Source organism: Myiozetetes cayanensis, unplaced genomic scaffold (assembly GCF_022539395.1).
Source record: "Myiozetetes cayanensis isolate MyiCay16 unplaced genomic scaffold, myiCay2020 scf6-25, whole genome shotgun sequence".
Classification (NCBI taxonomy): Eukaryota; Metazoa; Chordata; class Aves; order Passeriformes; family Tyrannidae; genus Myiozetetes; species Myiozetetes cayanensis.
The window spans coordinates 4,407,044-4,427,376 of NW_026087853.1; the positions used below are offsets into that span (position 1 = coordinate 4,407,044).

At 41.0% G+C, this 20,333-nt stretch overlaps 1 protein-coding gene across 1 annotated transcript in view; it reads right to left on the reverse strand.

The window, feature by feature from the left end:
- The window catches only part of KCNH5 (potassium voltage-gated channel subfamily H member 5), a 163,105-nt gene that overhangs the window by 37,579 nt on the left and 105,193 nt on the right, over positions 1-20,333 (reverse strand). The window contains exons 9-10 of the mRNA XM_050336758.1: positions 14,541-14,793; positions 3,388-3,584 (exon numbers count right to left, since the gene is read on the reverse strand). Of these exons, the coding sequence (XP_050192715.1) occupies positions 3,388-3,584; positions 14,541-14,793 (450 nt within the window). The remainder of the gene's footprint in view (positions 1-3,387; positions 3,585-14,540; positions 14,794-20,333) is intronic.

The following is a 20,333-nucleotide window of genomic DNA, read 5'->3' on the forward strand; positions in this document are numbered from 1 at the left end:
TCCCATAAGACTGTGATGCTACAGAGCCTTTTATAGATCAGTCTTGACTCTCCTCCTCAGGCCAAGCTCCATGGCTCAAGCTTTCAGAGGCCTCCCTCCAGCTGCGTGAAATCTTGAAAGGCACTTAATGAATTAGACATTATTAATATGCTCTTCCAGCATCAGAAGGCAGCAATTAACTCTTTGAAGACTCATCCCAAACACTGTTTTATAACTTTCAGTACTCAGAGGCAGCTTGTGATCTCATTGTGATTTTAAAGGATATCTTTCCAGAATAATTATTTTCCTTGTGTGGCAGAAAAAGAAAAAAAAAATAATAATAAAAAAAAAAAAGAAGTTCAAAGTCCTGGTTCTGCCTCGGAGTGTGCATTAGTGATGTTAGATGTGCCGTAAAGATTTCAGAGCACGGAACATGATATGCTGCAATACTTTAGCTGAGCAGATGCCTTAAGGAGGTCATTCAACATGCCAGGCTCTAAATATTACTTGGGAGTGAGAAAACATTATTTTCCCACTTCAACAAGACTTTCGCTTCCCTGTCATGTGGAAATAACCTTTTGTGCTCGGTACTATTATTAATTTATTAGCCTTTTGAATGTCTAAAGGTTTTGCAGTCTACGGACTACATCAAAGTGCTGGCTGAGGGACAGGGCAGCACAAACACGTGTGTGTGCACTCAGATCCACATATGTGTGTTTCAAAGAGCAGACCTGACAAAATAACACTTCTGCCTCTACACTTCTGACAGTGAGGACAGCCACTTCCTTGCGCACAGAACCACAAAGGAGTCTATTTACGTTATAATTAGATGTCAAACCTTGTGAGCGATGACTATGTAGAAAAAGTGCTAAGTATATATTTCTATTGAAATCAATTAAAGGAGACAATGATTTTCTTTCCATTTAGATCGCGTGACGGCAGCGCAAACTGCTGCAGTACAGCGCAGCTGTCAAGCCCCGTCTCAGCGCCTGAACAACTGCTTTCTGCTCTCCTGATGGAACTGTCCTGGATGGCACTGCTTTTCCTCAGAGATGAGCTCACCGTCAAAATGCTTCTGTGCCCAACAGGGAATCATCTATTCTTTCAGCAGATAGGGGGTTTGAAACAATCCCCTGAACAACTTTATGTAACAGGACTTAGATTGTGTCCCTGGTGCTGAACGTAGCAGGATGTTTTGTGCCTAGGAACAAAAGGCGGACTCTGGATCAGCACATCTTACTGCAGTGCCAGAAGTAAGACTCCTCCAAACAAGCAGTTATTGACTAAAAGTCGTAAAAGACAAGTGGAGTTCATCTGATGTCCCTAAGTATTCAAAAGTTAGCGATCATGGATTCTCTCAAAATCGAAAAGGAAATGTTTTTCCCATCCCAGACTGGGCACTGAAGAGGGGCAAGATGATTGCCTTCTAGAAGAACCATTCCATGGGCTATGAAGGTGATTGATGACTACTCTGGAAATTATCACCCGACTTTTAACTAAATGAATTCCACTCTTCATGTACCCCACTGGTGCAACCTTTCTTTGACTCTTCATTCGTTCTCACATAATGCCCACACATGCTCCCAGAAAACATTTCCCTTGCTTCTGCAAAATCTAACATTTCCTTAGGAATGTTCTTCCTTCTTGCTTTGAGTCAGTGTCCCCATGGCAAGTCCACATACCTACCACTGAGCTAGGGAGCAGGTATCTGTACTGAGAACTTGAGTTCCGTGAATTTTCCCACCTGGGTGACTCCCTGTGCCAAGGCCCTTCAGGGAAACCAATTTTTCTAAAAAAAGGTGTGTGAGAGAGAAGAAAATTCATTCCCTATATGCATCCATGGACTACAGAGTTGAATTCCAGCACACTGCCCTGTCAGGAGAAGACATGTCCATCTTTTGCTCAGGAAGCGAACTGAAAGTGGCAGGTTCACGGTTTTAAGAAGGAAAGAATACACTTTGGTACAATGTATGTGGCATTATCTTGTCCCATGAAATCACCATCAGCAACGCCTGAGCAGAATTGTCATGGCAGGGCTGTAGTTGGTGGCACGTGAGATGGCAAGGGGGGTTTGCTAAAGTCAAGGCTTGGAGCGCTTCTTATCAACAGAGAAGTGATAAGCTAGAGCCAGCTTTCAAGCCCCAGAGCCCTCCTTCAGGTCTGAAGTGGAGTTAACAACCTTAAAGTCAGAGGTAAGCTGACAAGTTGGAACCAAACCTGATTATAACTCAGCTCTTTCAGGCTCCAGCACAGACAGAGGGGGACTGTAATCCCATTCCATCTGCTTTTTGCCATGGGTATTTTGTGCCATATTTGGGATATTAATGAGCACAAGGAATGCACTAGAAATTAAACCTCCTCTGAAAGCAGCATTCGTATGATGCTCCAGTGGCTAGAGAGAAACTAGACTTTAAAAAGCAAAAATCTGGTTGTGTTGAACTCCTGTTACTGCAGAGGCTGAAATTGTCTTGTGAAAAACTCAGGTAGCCTTAGAACGTTATCAGGTGAGATGCCCAAGGTACAGCTGCAGAAAAATGTGCTTCAGCAGCTAGAGGATCACAGTTAATACTCAGTAATCTATAAATCATTGTTATGAGATTTCGCTATGCAAATGAAATTTATATAACCCTCATCAACCATAAAAAAATCATAAAGATGAAATTTTGCAGCCGCAATGCGAATTAAAGAATCCCTTCCTTAACCTGTTTTCAAGATTTGTCCTTATAGCTAATTAATTTTCAGATGGAGTGTTCTTTGAAAGAACTAATGGATAGTGAGCATTACTGATTGATTATAAAACAAGCAGGAGGGTTTAAGAAGTGAGCTGTGAATGTAAAATCACTACCAAGCTTTATTAACCTTGCCATATTAAAATTCTGGACTATGTGACTGCAAGAAGCAGGTATTAATACAGTACTTTTGACGAGTGTGTTTTATTTATTTACATCCATTAATTTCTCTTATATTCCATACAGATCCATCAGACTGTCCTCTGAACTGTATCTTAGCAGATGAAAGACTAATTCCTCATCTTAAGAAATCCAGAATCTGGATTCTGGGATTCCATAAAACATAACTCTATAAATTTATCCAGTGGGAAAAAAACCAAACCAAAACAAAACAAACAAAAAAACCCCAACAAAATGAAACCCAACAACTACAAAGAAAAGGCAAAGAAATGTAATTCATGTATCATCCTGCTAGGGCTGCTCTTTCAGAGCTGCAAATCTATGGGTAACTTTTATTGAGCCATCATTACAAGCAGTGACAGCAGTTATTGAAAGGCCAGTCAATCTGGCAATGACCTTAAAACATCAAGAGTGAATCAGGGGTTGTTAAACACTGCAAACAGTCTGCAAGAGCGTGCAGACAGTGAGAGAAAGGGGAACACAGGAGCTGTTGCCTTACCCGCTTCCTCAGATTGCAGGTGAGCGTGAGATTCCTCGAGAAGGAGTTTGCAAAAGCGGTGTAAAAGTCCAACACTTTAAGCAAGGCTTCTCGTTTGATAATATGCAGGTCGCAGTACGTCAGAGCCCGTACGTTGGCACACGCGTGGGCCAGGCTGGTTTCCTTCCAGAAGATATCACCAAACACATCACCTTTACCTGAAAAACAGCAGGACAAATTTGTTATAGGGTAGAGCTTAGGCAGTGCTCTTCAGCGCATAAATGATTTCTTCCCAAACAGCCTTGCACTTCCAATTAATCTAAACTAAGCCCCCAACTGTGAAAACTAATAAGGGTGAAAGTTTTAGAAGTATCTGAGGTACTTGAGTATCCTTAACGGTAGCACCAGGTTTCTCAGGTATTTATAGATTGCCCTGTGAAGTGTCACAGAGCATAAGAACCAGATTGTAAAGGCCCCCTTGTAGCAGAAGATGCAAGTAATGGATTTTTCAAAGGCTCGCAAATATAATGAGCACTTAACTAATGTTTAGGTGATTGAACAGTTCAGGTGTCTATTCCCCAGTGATTTAAGCAGTCCCACTCTTCCAAAAACCCTCTGACATCCAGGTTCCTACATCTTCATGGCTTCCCAGTGGGGTACAGAAGCCAGCTTCCTGGGCCTAAGGACCACATTATAAAGGATGTTTAAACATTTTTAATTCAGTGTAAGTGGCAACACTCCTTCTGAAAAACCCATCAAAAACCTCACTGATGCTTTTAAACTTTAATAGCCAGCTCTAAATCTTAAACACATCCAGAAGTCTAGTTCTAAACCCAAACTCATCCATTTAAGAAGTTTAGGATTAAGTCTGTATTCCAATGTTTGCTGAGTAAGAAAGGGCTTGACACTTTAGACGTCCACACATATAAATACCTTCAACCAGCTGGGAAAATGACACCTAAAGGCCACTTCTGCATTGGCAGGCAGTGTAGCAGAACAGCTGACTTACACATTTTGAGGACTTGGGACTAGTTGCAGTCCAGTCCCACGGACAGAGGAGCTCCAAAGGTTGGAAGTGCATGAGATGTGCTCTAACACACCTTGGTGTCCTTTCCTCTGCAAGGAATCCATACACCCACACACCTGTGCTAGACACTGAAGCTGGACAAGTCGGGAGGATGAGGACATTGGATTCAAAATCACACTTCTGACCCAACAAAAACACCAGCATGGGTGCAGATTGGCCAGGTTTGGACTCTGTGGTTGTTCCAAGAAGAGGAAGTGGCAGCAACAGAAGCATTCAAAAACTGCCTCTTGCTATGTGGCGAGGGGCTGGGCAAGGGCCATGGTGTGTGGTTTGTGGCTGACATCTCAAATTCTGAAGCAGAAACCATGGTACAAAGGGTATTTTCTGTTTCAGACCCCAAAGACATCCCTGCTCTTTATTTTAGCAGTTATTAAAAGGAAACTAAAATCAGTGGCTATTGATTCCAGGTACCTCAAGCAGGCCCTTGGTGAAGGTTAGTGATGTTACAGTTTTGGGATAAAAAGGTAACACATTTAAATATTTCATCTTTTAAAAACTTGTAACATTTCACTCAACTCTATTGTGGGAACCAGAGTGCTAATTTATCCAACATTATTACTTCTGGGGGTCAGAGGCTCTATTTCTCTATTTCCATTTCTGCTTTAGGTATTGTATCCAGTAAAACCTATCTAACAGTTGTCAGGCAGAGTGAAATAAATTGTTCCAGTCCTTCTTTATTTCCCTGTTTTCATTTTCTAGCAAAAGTCTCTACAGAAGAATCATCCCTTAGAAAGATTATAAAGGCATCTCATTGCACTGCTTTTAATTCCACATATTTTGATGTAATTAAAATTAACTACAATACCTAACACAGCTGGTATAATTTATAAAACAAGTTGCTTTAAAATGTTTTCCTTAATACAGAGCATTTTCTAGTAACATTATAATTTATCCGATGCACTGTTTTGAATTTACCTTTTTCAGTTAATTACCCTTGTCTATACCCACAGTTCAAAACCCAATTTACAGACATACTCAGCACAGTTACATAATTTATAGAAAACAGACCATTTCTGAAATGCACAAAATTGCTTAATGGATTTGCTCTCTGAGGTGGACACGGGACAGAACTGAGTCCTGCTTTTGGTGGCTGCAGAGTGCAGTTTAAAAGACAGAATTCTACAATAGGGGCTATTGTGGTTTTTCCTCTGAAATGTGAGTGAGCCACTTGTTTTCTTTTCAAAGTTAAGGTAATACATAGTTAATTTAAGTCAAGAGGTTAAAAGCAATGGATGCTCAGTCCAGAACTCTGCACGATGGTGCAGTTACAGAATCTGTAACCAAACCACGGATTAATGAAACCATTATTCATAAACTTGAGAAGATCTCATTGTCTTCTTCTCAGCTCTGTGGGGCAGGGACTGCACTGGCTCCCTCAGAACGGGTGGGACATGATGAACTGAACTTACTGACTCTTCCATGAGCCATCGCCCACTGGATTTGAATGGTGAAACTCCAAACTCCTCTTACACTGATGTTTATACTCTTTAGAAAGTATAAAATCTTGGAAGCTTTTAAGGGTTCTTGAATTTGACATTTCCCCACACAAGTCCAAGCCTTATTTGCTGGTTATAAATGCGCTAAGGAATGTACTGAATGAAAACAAAACCTACCAGATCCTCCAAAACAACGTGTCTTTTTACATAAATACAGAGATTAATGTACTCTACTTCATCCCTATTAAATGTAGTTCACTGCATAGAGAGTGGTAATTATTCACTCAGGACAAGATTAGATGTTAGGAAGAAATTCTTTACTCAGTGGGTGGTGTGGCACTGGAGCAGGATGCCCAGAGAAGTTGTGGATACCCAACCCCTGGAAGTTTTCAAGGCCAAGCTGGATGGGGCTTTGAGCAACCTGGACTAGTGGAACATGTCTCAAACCATTCTATGATTCTAAGGCTAATTTTACACACTGCAACTAAATAAAAATAAAACTTTCAGAGTTGCGACAGAAAATTTAACTGGTAGGTGTGACACACCAGCTACTCAAAGGCACATATATTTATTGTTCACTTGCAGGGAATGTGCAGACCCCAGGGAAAGCCCCTCTGGGGCAGGGCTGGGAATACAGAAGCACTGGGGCTGATGCAGCCTGTATAATTCCCAAAGACCCTCTCTGGAGATTTATTGAGGCCTCAGTATGTTAACTCCCAAACCTGTATGGTCCTTAGTCCTGAGCAGTCCCAATACACCTTCTGACTGAAAGCAAAGCTCTGGGAAATCCTCCTGCCCCTGCTCTCACAGTGCCCAAAGCACCGTTGAAAAAAGGAATGCCCTAAATCAGAGTGGGAACTGCTTGCATATATTTTCCACTTGGTATGAGGAAAGGGAGGAAGAGAGTCAGTATTTGGACACTGCTGGATTAAAGCTGGCAAAAACACGGGTGTAAGGATAGAATCACAGAATCAAAGAATCCTTTGGGTTGTAAAAGACCTCTAAGATCATCAAACCCAACCATTGACCCAGCACCGTCAAATCCACCATTAAACCATGTCCCTAAGTGTCACATCTATAGAATTACAGAATCATTTGGGTTGGAAAAGACCCCTAAGATCATAAAATCTTGGATCTGGGGACTGAAAGAACCATGGAAAACAGGAGGACATGTGCAGGGTGTTGGTGACAGGCATTATTTTTGCTGAAATAGCTACACTGCCATCATTCTAAATACAGTGTACTATGTATGCATGCCTGTACATAAAATATACATATATATATTCATTCATATTTGCATACATACGTTTAGAGACAATCATATGGTATTTAACTATATAATAAGTCATAATATTTCTATGCACTATCTTCTATATTTTAATAACTCTTCCAAATAGACTGGGGGGTGGGGTAGACACTCTCCACTTGCACCAATTGGCACTTGCCAATTTGTCAGACAGCAGCTCGTGCCTGGACCTTTCAGGCAGAAAAATTCATACAGGCCTTATGAAACTCCCCAGGAGACTGCAGACGGAATGAAAAGTACTTGGAGAGGAAAGACTCTTGTTAAACAGTGTCTCAGAACCCACAAACATATATATATATAAATATATATAAAGACAAAATTTATCCTCCTTCAGATGGGAAAAGAAACTGAGCTAATAAATATCCTAGTAAGAGCTTGATGGGTCCCTTGGAATAAAGTTTAGGCAGCCAGTTAAAGAATAAATTCTTGGTGGGAAATAGAACTGGGTAAAAACACGTACACGGGACTAAAACTTTTTTTAAGGTGATGAGGTGTTTTTCTGTGCAGCCTTAGCTAATAGACCAGCTGACCTTTCCCACATCTCCAAAGTCCCATCAGTCACACTTAGCAAAAGCTGGACATGATAAATAATGCTGCTTTCCATCACAATACACTGAAATCTTATGTTGCTTACAAAAACCAAAGGCTGAAGTTGTTTCACAGTCAGTAAAACTGTACCATGTAGAGAAAGTGTTCATCTAATCAGTTCAACTTCCAATAACTATGAAGTGATGACAGCATGCACACAAGTGGAGGTCAGTGACCAAATACCATGTTCATGCAGCCATAATTACATATGCTGATATCAATATTCCCACAAATACACCTTTGTCTATCTATCTGCAGTGGAACCTTTGGCTGCAGAACAGATGTGCCTCAAACTGATGTAGACATCCCGTGAGCAGGGAGGGAATCAGCTCCTGTTACCCAGAGGAGCACACAGCTCTATGATGGTTCAGGGATTAGGCAAACTCTGCAGCTCCTTACCATGGGACAACGGAGTTGGATGCACTGGTTTAAAAAACTGGGATATAAAAAATTGTGGGATGTATTCATGGAATAAAACCCATCTGTGGCTATTAAACACTAAAGATTTCCCTCTGGGTGAAATAAAATTGAAATATAATTCAATGGAGGGTTGGAGAATATTCTGGGGAAGCACCACTGTTCCCTTACTTCACATTCCTACTTTTTCCTGCACATCTGCTATTGACCCTTTTTGGAGACAGGCTACTGGGCTGCCTGGATTTCTGGACTCAGCTGATACAGTTGGTTCTGTCTAAAGAGGGGATCTGGAGAAGATGGGGGTGATTCAGTGTTGCAAATTCATCAGGTGCACTTGCCATCTGGGACACCACTGCTTCCTGTAAGCACAGCCATGATGTGCAGAGATGATACTACACTGTGAGAGAGGTCTCCTTGCCCCTGTGAATGTTTTATCCTCAATTTCGGTCTTTTCCTGGGGCATCCAGAAGGGCCACAACTCCCTTGGAGATCAGATCAGAGCTGGTCCCTGAGCAGTGCGAAAATCCAGCTCCAGGACTGCACGTGAACACGTGGAAGGGCAGAATGCTGTGAGAAAAGAAGCATTTCTAGCATCTGAAGGACTGCCAAAATAGCCAGTAAAGAAACACTAACAAGAGGCTGTGCCAAAGATCCAAGTCCATGCCGGCAAAGGTATTTTGCATCATTTAACACAGTGCAACCTTCCACATCTGCACCTGGAAGCACAAAAGAAACACCTTTCTTCCAGCATTCAGGAGTGCTGCAAGCAGAGCACAAGGTCCATAAAGATATTCTTCCCTCATCTATATCATTTTCAGTGCAAGGATCCTAGTGCTTCATATCTTTCTAGAAGTCCCAGCTCCTGGAGACAGGTTATTTCCATTTTGATTTTATACAGAAATAAGTTTCTATCCTCCCTGACTGACGAAATAAACCTGAAAGCGTGAGCATTCCCACCACCTTCGAAATTCATAAGGCAAATAAGATTGCCTCAAACTGTTAGTCTGATTTAAAAGAAGTATATCTCATGATTTTTAAATAATTTTCCTTTTCTTGTGCTGCCAAGACTTCCGAGTTCCTGGGTTTGGCAGTGAAGCGTGCAGGTCTAATTCAAAAACATTTCAATTCAGTGAAAGGAATCTTTCTGACTCTGGAGGCTGTGGATCACATCTATAACACACCAGCTGGCACTAAATTAAGATTGATGTTTCTTATCATAATTAACTATCATGCAGATAGAGACAAAAATATACTAAATTTACAAAATAATGTGAAAAACTCAAGTCTGTCAGTAAAAACTAATAACACTTTTGAACAAGTATCAGCAGGACTAAATCTTACACATGGTACTGCGGATGTCAACCCAGACCTGCAAGATTTGCCTGATTTCAAGGCAGTTAAGAAGAACTGCACAGTGCAGAGCAGCACGTCACACTCATTCTCAGACCAGTAACTCTTCAAGTATTTTGCAAAATATCTTGAGATTCAGCACTTTAAGACAGCCTGAATCACATTAATTATTTCAGCTCTGCTAGCTGAAAAAAAAACACAACCCCTTACTTTATGAATCATTTTCCTCTTAGTTGATTTAGAGCTTTAACTCATTGGAACACAGGGGACTTTTCTATAGATGAAATAGGACACAGGCTGTTCTGTAAATTGCTACCAGGTGCATGTTACTAACCTGGGGAAATGTTCACAATTAGTCTGCCTTGGTTGACTTTACATGAAAAACAAAAAAAAGTTCAGTATAAAATATCCAGAATTAATTTGACACAGGGGCAAATTCTGTCACCTTCATTCCGCTTGAGAAGAAAACCAAACTGCAACTAAACTAATTAAAATGACAGAATTAGCCACTAATACTATGAGATGGAATTGGACTGACAGTTTTGCATGTCATAAAGTGCATCACATACGGTCAGTCCTGTCCTGCACAAACCACATGCCTGGCTGTGTAGGCATGGAAAATCAAAGTGCTGGTGCATGGATCCCAAGCATCAAATTACAAATGGATGAGAGCTATGGAGCACCTGGGTCTCCTGCTCACCTAAATGGGAGCTGCTACTTGCTTTGCCTCTAAAGAACTTTACTCCATCTGATTTGGCAGGAGATTTAATCTTTTAACTTCCAAAAGCATGTAGGATCAAGAACAGAAAAAGACTCATCCCTACTTTCAGCTGTCATCCTAAACTCAAGAAGACACTTGCTTTTCTGTATTCCTCTGATACTGCATCATGTGCCCTTCCCAGATCAAACATCTGGAAATAATTTATGAAGCAGACCTTTAATAAGTTCTGGCTTACCTAATAACAATAAATCCAATAAACAACAGGTTGCTCTGGGATTATATGAAGAACATGCTGAAAATTAGCATGCAACATATTAAGGCAAATTACTTAATTGAATACACACGGGATCAGGACCCTAAGTGTGGCTGAAACATGAACTATTAAACTGATATTCATCCTGGCTCGACTATCAAAATTGAGTTCACTCAGCAACAGCCCCCACCAGGAGTTCAGTGGTCGATGCCAATTTTTATCGCTATGCAGCTTGAGCAATATTTTTGATCAATTCCTACAATCAACATCTGAATGCGGTGGGTCATTATTTTTCTGCTGAAAAAACCTACTTCTCCAAACCTTGTTAATCAATATGCCCAGTTTAAGTTACTGTGCAACTTACACAGCTGTGCAAATAGCAGGAGCCGGAAAGCAGTCTCCAGAGCCACTTGGTTGGCATTGCCATTTATGTGAAACTCCTCGTCAGGTGCAAATTCAGGTTAATTGCAGCAGGGACAATTATTAGGTGCCCTCTGGTTGCTGATGCCTCTTTACACTAGCCTGGGGACTCCAAACCCCTGGTCCTTCCTGAGATTCTTCGCTGAAAACACCTCCCTGTGCAGAGCAGTGGCAGTTAAATTGTTTACTCCTGCCTGAGATGGTGGAAAATCACTGATGTGCCTCCTCAGGGTCACCTCGCTTGCTGGGAAAGTTTTGATAATTAGAGACAAGACTGTTTGCCCTTCCCTATTATGCTGGAGACTGCAGATGAGTTACGTTAAAATGACTGTGCCTTCTTTCCTCCAGTGTATATCAGCACCCCATCACACCAGCTCTGCACAGGTGCAACCTCTGCTACAGCAGCAGCCAGCACCTGCAAAAGGTGGGAGACTGGCCTGGAGAAATGGAGGCAACTAATGAGGGAAACGTAATGGGGCACTGGGGTATCTCCATTTATGAATCCTATAAACTGCTGATCTACAATTGGAGCCATTCTCTTACTGTACATGTTTCTGTAGTGCTGATTACTGCAGTGTCTGGGCATTTAATTATCCACAAATGATAACAAAACCAAACCAGGGGAGAACAAAATGTCACAGTGCTGCAAGTCGCCTTGTCAATCACTAGGCTTCATCTGCTTTCAAGCTCGAGAAACACCAAAGGTGGGGCCACTGAGTCAGGAAAATGGTGCTGAATTAAAGGATGGTTGTCTCCATGGTGGAGTCTGAGGAAAGCACCTGGTTGGCACGCTGAGTCTCCTGAGGACACTGTTTCAGCAGGCAGGGAGACGGCGGATGTGCCAACTCACCGTGGCTGCGAGGGAAGGGAACATGAGAAGGGAAGATCAAGAAGGGGAAAAGCAGCAACATCATGGAGTGATTCATGCTGGGACCTGAGGGAGGATGAAGCCCAGCATTTTGGACTGAAGCATGAATGTAAGAGATGGAAGATGATGGTTCTTAACCCGTTTTGATGTCCCTACCTGATTCACTTTTCTAGGATATTCCACATTTAAAAATACACCAAGCCATCCATCTGCAGGTGAACATGGTTAAAAAAAGAGACTTCTCTCTCTCTTTCTTTAAGCAAGGCAAGTAACACACTCCTATATTAAATGACACAACACTATTATTTCCTCTGCAAGGAGGACAGGCTGGCAGACAGCATGTCCTGCATGTTCCTGCTCTCATAGAGGAAATTAATGAGGACAAGTTTCCAAAGGATACTTATCACATTTTCACTCTAGGTTACTTCTGGGGGATGGAAAGGATGGACAGACTGTTAGTACAGTCCTGCAAGTTGACTTTCCCTAGGAAAACCAGTGCGATGGTAGATGCTTGGAGCATTCGAAGCAGGTACCGAGGTTTTCACATGAGGCAGAGGTTTTTAAACCTGCTCTCCCCCTTAGGCAGATTCATGTTCCTTGTGCTTGAACTTCTCAAAGCAGAACAGATCAATAAAAATTATGTTCTTCACTGTCTGATCCACAGTCGCTATTTCAGCTGCCACAGCTGCCACTATAAATGCCTTTGCAACTACATCTGGGAGAGATTTTCTTCCACAAGTGAATTTTTAGGATAAAACATCCCACAATTACTCAGTTCACTATTCTGCTAAATAATCTGTCAGGGCATAAAAAGACTCTTCAGCGTGTTCTACGACTAGAGGTAGCAGTTTATCTTGCTTTAAGTTACATTTGCACATTCTGCCAATCCCTGTAGTACACGATGAACACAGCCCTGAGTCACGGGATCGCACCTCAGCGGAGAGAATCAAAGGCAATTTTGGTAATCAAAGGTAATTCACTTTAACTAGATAATGTTAAAAGTCTCTCTAGCCAAATGGGGATTAACATGGATACCAGATTTATTACTTCTAAAAGGTAGAAACAAAAAGTTCTTACTGTCATTCCAAACGTACAATATTCATTAATAAATGCGATGAAGTTTTGCATGCAATCTATTTAGTGATGGCTCCTAGTTCAGTAAATTACATATTTATTGCTTTCACCATAAAAACAATTTATTTATTTATTTAAAAGCTGCTACTTACTCTTGAAGCTTTTGTTTTTAAATAACTGTAAGCAAATATATCATCACTGAGATCAATAATAAAATTGAAATGGCCCAGTGAGCTGAAATACCAGGAATATTTGTTGATTTAGGAGCTTTCATCATAAGGATTTCACATCTAAATATGGAAGCAGATTCATTCTTACATTAAATCTCTCTTTTTTCAAAACCTAAGTGCGTATTAGAATACAGAAAGGTGCAGCAGGTATTTCAAAAGAGTATGGATGTGCGTTTTCCCAAGTTCATAATCTCCAGCTGGAAGGATCCGAGTGATGCCCTGGGGCAGCCATCCCCATGCAGCCTCACCCACACACCTGCACACTGCCCAATCCTACCCCAGTCCCACACACACACACACACAGGCTTTTATGGAGATATCAGGAGTCTCTTTCAGCTACATTCTTGTCCTCGTTCCTCCTCTCCTTACTCTTGCTGCCAATTGAGAAGCAGCTGAAGTCTGACTCATGACTCTCTCACTCTCTGCCCTCTTTCCACATACCAATGCAACTCTCAGGTGTAAGCTTTTATCTCCAAGTGATCATTTCTCTAGGAGATATAAGAGAGACTTACAGAGCCCTCTGAAGCCACATTTACAGGGAAGAAGTAGTACGGAGCTTCAGTGGGCTGTTGGAGACCTCCTCAGACCAGGAACCCACTGGATTTGGCCACAGGGAGTCACAGATCCAGTTTAAGAGATGGCAAATATTCAACAGGATATGAGTGCAACAATAAATAGGTCAATTTTCAACAGGGAAGACAGGCTCTGGATGGTTTTCCTCTACATGCCTCTGAGAAGGATTGCTGCCTCAACACCCCTGCTGACCACTCAGTGCCACCATCTGCTAAACCATCCCAATCCCATACAAACTAGCAAGGAATCTACATTAGTCTCTTTCCTACCTGCTGCTGGCAAACCAGACAGCACAGTGGGGTGACAGGGTGGTTAACCTGGAGCTCCCCCATCACTCAGACTTATCATGACTGTGACTTGATACATGGTGTGACCCCATCTCTTCGCAAGGTCAGATCAGACTATTTATTTTCTGTACAGCCAGTTCACTACGAGTGACAATTTTTGCTTCTTTATAGAGACTGTTGTAGGTGTTATTGTGGGCTAGAATGAAAATCCCAGCGTGAAGGTTAATGTGGAAATCCTCCTGAGAGACTAATATAAAGCAATGTGCATTTCCTCCAACAGGCTATTTAAAAGATGTCAAGCACACAGATGCCATTCTCTTCTGCTCAGAGACACTGCAAATGTGACCAGTGAGCCATACTGGGCAGAAAGCATTCCCAATGGCATAAAAGATGAAGGATTTGCTTCTAGAGTAGGATCTCTGGAGATGCAGTATCTCCATCTTATGACAACTCTACCAGCCTCCCGTAGTCCCAGCTGATGTTAAGCAAGACTAGTTAATACCCGAAACTAAGCAAAAGGAAAATACACACAAACCAGAAGCGTTTCAACAGAGATCACTGTACCTAAAATAGCCACCACCTCGTCGTCCTGGATGACTTCCAAGGATCCTGAGACCACAAAGCAAAGAGCATCAACGCTCTCCCCGGCGTGATAGATGAGGTCCCCTGGGGCGCAGTGGATGGTCTGGAACTCCACGGCCAGGGCCCGCAGGCAGCCGTCGCTGGCCAGCCGGAAGGCAGGGTGCTCGTTGAAAACCTTCCGGTTCAGGTGCACGCAAATATCTGCCCTCATGTCCTTTGGGCAAATTGAGAGAACCTGAGCAAAGGAAAGACAGGGGGAAAACAGTCAGCTGGGACCCAGGACACCAGGCCACTGCTTTATGAATTAACCCAATGGATGGATCTGAAGATCCGCCTGGGGAGTGGATCTTGAAGTCCGTTCATCCCATCATGTCATAAAGCTTCTGGAGGGAGTTTTACCCTGATTTGGGGTAATCTTTTTCTATCCATCTACTGCTTTCATTGCAGTTGACGGTGTGATGTGGAAGATGGGACTATTCTGTTACACTGTGCTCATTCCTAACAGCTTTCACACTTGTTTTCCAGAATTGCAGGTGGCACTACTGTGTTCTGTTTGTGGTTATCCCTCCAGACTTGGTGCCCAGACTATCCTCCTGCTTCCATGCTCCATCCTTGCAGAAGCACAGAGCTGAAGGAGCTTGAAGACATGCAGAGACAGACCATTCACAACAGAAAACATCACATTTTGTTCACACCCAGAAAATCCAGGTCTCAAAAGTCTTGATGTGGGTGACCACTTACCGACACATATCCAGACACAGCCTGGGTTCAGTTTCAGTGAGACACATAAGAAATAACCTGCCCAGGAGGGCTTACAGACTAGAAAATCCAGGGAGATTAGAAGAAAAAGGAAGTATAATGAAACCTTATGAAATGTAAAGTAAAGGTGAGTGAAAAACTGTCCTGTGAACATGAAGACATCTCCATAGCAGACCAATTAAATAAGACCTTCAACTTGTTTCTTACCTTAAACAGCTTTCCCTACTGAAACAGCAACACAAATATACCTGAAGGAAGAAAGTGAAAACCTGTGCATCTTGTTAGGTTTGTAAACTGTCTGTTTAATTTTGTAAATGTTTGTAAACTGTCTGTTTAATATTTGCACAGCCTCCTAAACATTCTCACAACCCTCAAATGCCTGGCAGCTAATTGCACTGAGAAACATATAGAACCTTTCAATGTTTTTCTAGGACAAATCATAGAAAAGAGCATGAGACTAAGAGCACTCTGGAAGTCTCACATAAAGAAGACTGCAGATCGATAGTACTGATTAATTTCTCGCTGTAGGGAATTAATCTGGCAGCTTGCTCTGCAGATAGTGAGGGAGACAGGGACATTGGGTCAATGAATTGACCACTGAGTATTAGCAGAGAGAGACTCTGGTAACCCTGGCTGAGCTTTGAGGCAAATGGTCATGTTAATAATGAAGTAAAACCACGATTTTAATTTCTATTCAATGAAGAAGAGGTATAAAACATACTATTGCAAAGCATTACTAAAGGTCCTAAAACACAGTGTGTGAAAAGAATAAACAGCTTGTATTTTAATAATAATATTTAGTTCTTTCCTTATTTAAATATACCAAAGTTCCTTTGCGGTCAAAGACATAATGAATGCCAAAAGGTGTAATACAAGTTATTCTGTACTGTAACAGTCTGAGGTGAGAAGGGGCTACTGCAACCATCTGCACTAACCTCTTGCATTAACAATTTTCACATCAATCCCAGAATACCTGGTAAAATTATAGCCTAGAAGGCCTTGATTGAATGTTTTCAAATGAAATAGGGTAGTTGTTCCAGGGGATAGCTCCTCTTTCTTTCAAAACATGTGTTGTTTCTGAACTGATTTTTTTTTTTAATTTTTAGCCAACAGCCAGAGAATCTTATCATCTTGTTCAGATAAAAGACCTGCAATCATCAGGAATCTCTTCCACATGCAGATGTTTATAGAAAATGACCCAGTCATTTCTCAGTCTCATCCTAAAAAACCAAGAGAGATAGATGATGCTTTTTGTGCCTAACAGCATGAAGCACAGTATTTCTTTGGAAACTTCCCCTGCAAGAGGTTTTCTCACTTATAACCATCTTCCCACAGCTACAAGATAATTTTTTTTATTTATTATTATTTATGATTTAACACAGAGTAAGTCAATTTGGGTTAATGATATTTTTCTGTAACAAAATGTTGTACAGAACACATTAAAACACCCTGCATAAGTGTGTCTTATCATAAAAATTAATAATAAACACATTTGACAAGACATATTCTCCATAAACCATCATTTGCATTAGTAATAATGTCTTGTCTGAGTCACTGCTGACCATATCCTGTAACACATTTCCATAATTTTATTAGGGACAGATGTCAATTTCACAAACTTCTATTTTCCTGAGTCATTCCATTTACCATTAGAAATATGGACCCACCTTAGTTTTTCAGTAAAAAACAAAGATTACTTTGGAAAGTGATTGTTTCATCTCAGCCCTACTTCTAGATTGAACAAAAGTTTGTCTTTATTATAATAAAACAGAAATGTGCCATCTTTCTTCATCACAATAGTAACTTAATGAAAAATTCTGCTTTCTTTTGTACCGTGATTGATGATTTTTAACATTTTTATCTACTCTTGAGCCTAAATCGTGGTTATAAGTTTTTTATGTCCCTTTAAAACTTTCAGAAATGTAAGTGGTTTTAACTTAACGAGGTCATGAGCTAGGAGTTCTCAAACACTGCTCTGAAGAAAAATGTCTGTGTTCATACATGGCTGATTACTGAATTTTATCTTTCAAGCTTCCAAACTGCAGGGAAAATTGGTTAAACTATTGCAGAAGTTGGTCCTGTAAGATTCTGAGATGTTCCAGGCCCCTTTGTCTTTTGGAATGCAAAGTAATTGAGTCCCTCAAGAATAAAAGCCAGTTGGCTGCAAAGCAGCATACTATTTCCTCACAGATGCAGACTTATATACAGAGTATTAAAAGTGACCACTCGAAGAATTGCTCTTTTTATAGACACAAGACAAAACATATCTATTGTCACACACAGTATGAAGAGACAGAAAAACCCCATTGCACAGAAAAAGCCCACCTCAAAAAGCATAATTCAGAAATATTTCTGATGTCATGATAAAGTGATTCTCCTAATGACATATCATTGTATATAGATATATGAAGATATCACTTATCAACTAGTACAGCATTAAATGAGTAATGATCTAAGAGTTAGCCAGGAAAAAATATTCTCAATTTGAGTTGTCTTGCCTGCTACATAGATATTGAGGACAGAGAGTGAAACAAATGAAAACTAAAATAAATATTTAATATTAAAAGACATGGCAAGGTATTGTTGACTACCAGAGATAAATGTAAATACATGTAGGGAAAGAAAGAGACCAAAGGTAGAGAATTGCAACATTTATCTACTTGTTTACTGTATGCTCCAAGGGCTCCATGAGGCTCCAACCTGTCTCAGTAGTACTTCTTCTTGTGTTTACAAGTACCAGTGCCATGAATTCAGAAGGAGTCTCACAGATGCCACCAACTTCTCTACTCCTTGTACCTGACAAAGGGGCTGTTGGTGACACAGTAAGTAGTAATTTTCATGCTTCCAAAGAGAACACATAATGTGATATAGGATCACACAGAGGCATTTGGAAGCTAAGGATAAATAGTCCAAAGACCCTAAGATCAGAAAACGAGCACTTCGAATTCAGATAAATATTCATCTGAAAATGATCCCTTATTGACAAGACTTGGACTGTGAAATGCTCTTACTGAGATCTCAGCATTTTTAAGAACGCAACTAGAAAGATACAAACTAGTAACAACATGATTGTCCCTGAGTCCATATGGTGTCAAAATGCACACACATGGGCGTCAGAAAGAAATTTAGTTTAAGGGAGAGGATATCCTATAATGCTTAGTCATTTTTTTCACTGTAAAGCAAATGCCTCAAACACATCACGTTAACAGAATCAAAGTTCAGCCGGGACGTTTGTTCTACCCAGTGTGTTCCTTCAGCAGCTCAGCAAAAACCACCAAGACAAATTTCTTAAGAGGAAATTTCCTTAGAGGTTTGAAGACCTTTCTCAGTGAAACCTGTAGTTTATAAGGCAGGCAGGATATTAAGGTCGCTGACAGCAATGCTTTAGTAACGGATGGGTTTGGAGCTCACGACTTGGAGCGGGAAGTCTGCCGGGACCAGATGCTTGTGCTGCTACAGAAGTTGCTCTGTAATAAATCTGTAGCACAGACTTTGCAGTCATCTTTCCCATATGCATCCAAGCAGCATGAAAGAACAGAGCCTGCTATGTATCAGTGCAAAATCAGAGGAGTCTGAAATCTACCCAGAGGAAAATCTTTGCTGTCTGTATAAACTGTGATTCCCAGTTCACACAGACCCCAACATGACACCCAGTGAAGAGACTCAACACCACGATCATCTCTAGAGCACCCCATGGTACATGCAAAATGCTGATGGTGAGTGAACAGCTTGTGGGTGCTGCTAGAGACTGGGAAAGGCAGCAACCAGCTCTGGAAGACCCAGAAGGAACTGGCAAAAAAGGTCTCACTATCATCTTCTCAATTTGAGATCTGTAAAGGGGTGGGAATTAAATTCCCAAGGAGGAGGTTCCATCTGATTTTTTAACTCCCTCATCTATTTCCTCAGCATGGTCAGGCAGTTTAAGATAAGTCCCTAGAAAAGCTCAAAGAACTCTACAGGGAGAAGAGATTATAAAAAAGGTCAAAGAAAAGCAAATGAATGAAAACAAAAACTGTACAGATTAAGAGCATGTCCAAACAATATCTTTTAGGATGGGTTTACAGGTTTAAGTACGTGCTAAAAAATCTTCCCCAGCTGGAAAACACTACAGGATGGCTTAGCAGATATTACAGTATCTGTTAAGCCTTGTTAACAAAAAGGGCAGAGGCCAGTGAATCACGGACATTATCTATTGTCAATCTTCTTTCAGCACGCAGGATCCTCACTTTCTGGGGGTTGTAGGTAGGGACCATATTGGCTGATACTCAAGCAAAAAGCTTAGACAGTCTTTGTGGTGTTTTAGGAAACAAGGACTGTTTCCTAAATGAATAACTGTAACAAACATCAGAGATACTAAGAATGTCAGCTTTGAAAATACATATAATAAATTCCTCCAACTTCTTACCCATTTGAGGCCACAGACAGCTCTTTCTATTTTGTAGAGAAAGGCCACTCTGGGTTTTCAGACATATTCAGCAGTCACAATAAAGGTCAGTTCTTTCCAAAAAAACCCACAATACTCACTAGGCACCTGACCAAGTTACTCAGATTTTTAGAAAGATTTGGCTCATTTGAATGTTGAGTCCTTTTCAGGCCTGGCCAAAAGTGTTACATTCGGCACTGGATGGAGGCCAAAGAGTCAAAGGTAACAAAACAGAGGATTGGCAAATCACAGAGCATTTTCCTGTAATAATCAGGTAATTTTGTAAGTAACTTGGAGGTGATATATGGAGCTGAGCAGTAATTAACCCTGCATGCTTTAGGGTAATCTTTAATACATCACTGAATATCTTGGCACTAAGAACTGAATTTCAGCAGCAACGGTGTGCTCTGTTTTAATTGCAATAGAATCCAAGGTCATTTAGATCTGAAATGCTCAGAAATCGCGATTTGAAAATCATGTCTAAGTTGAGTTTGGCTTGTTTTCTTATTAATAATACATGAGCTGAAACAGTGATTAAAAAAAGATTTGGTGGTGTAGTGACAAAACTAAGTGGTTTCTGTACCTGAGTAACA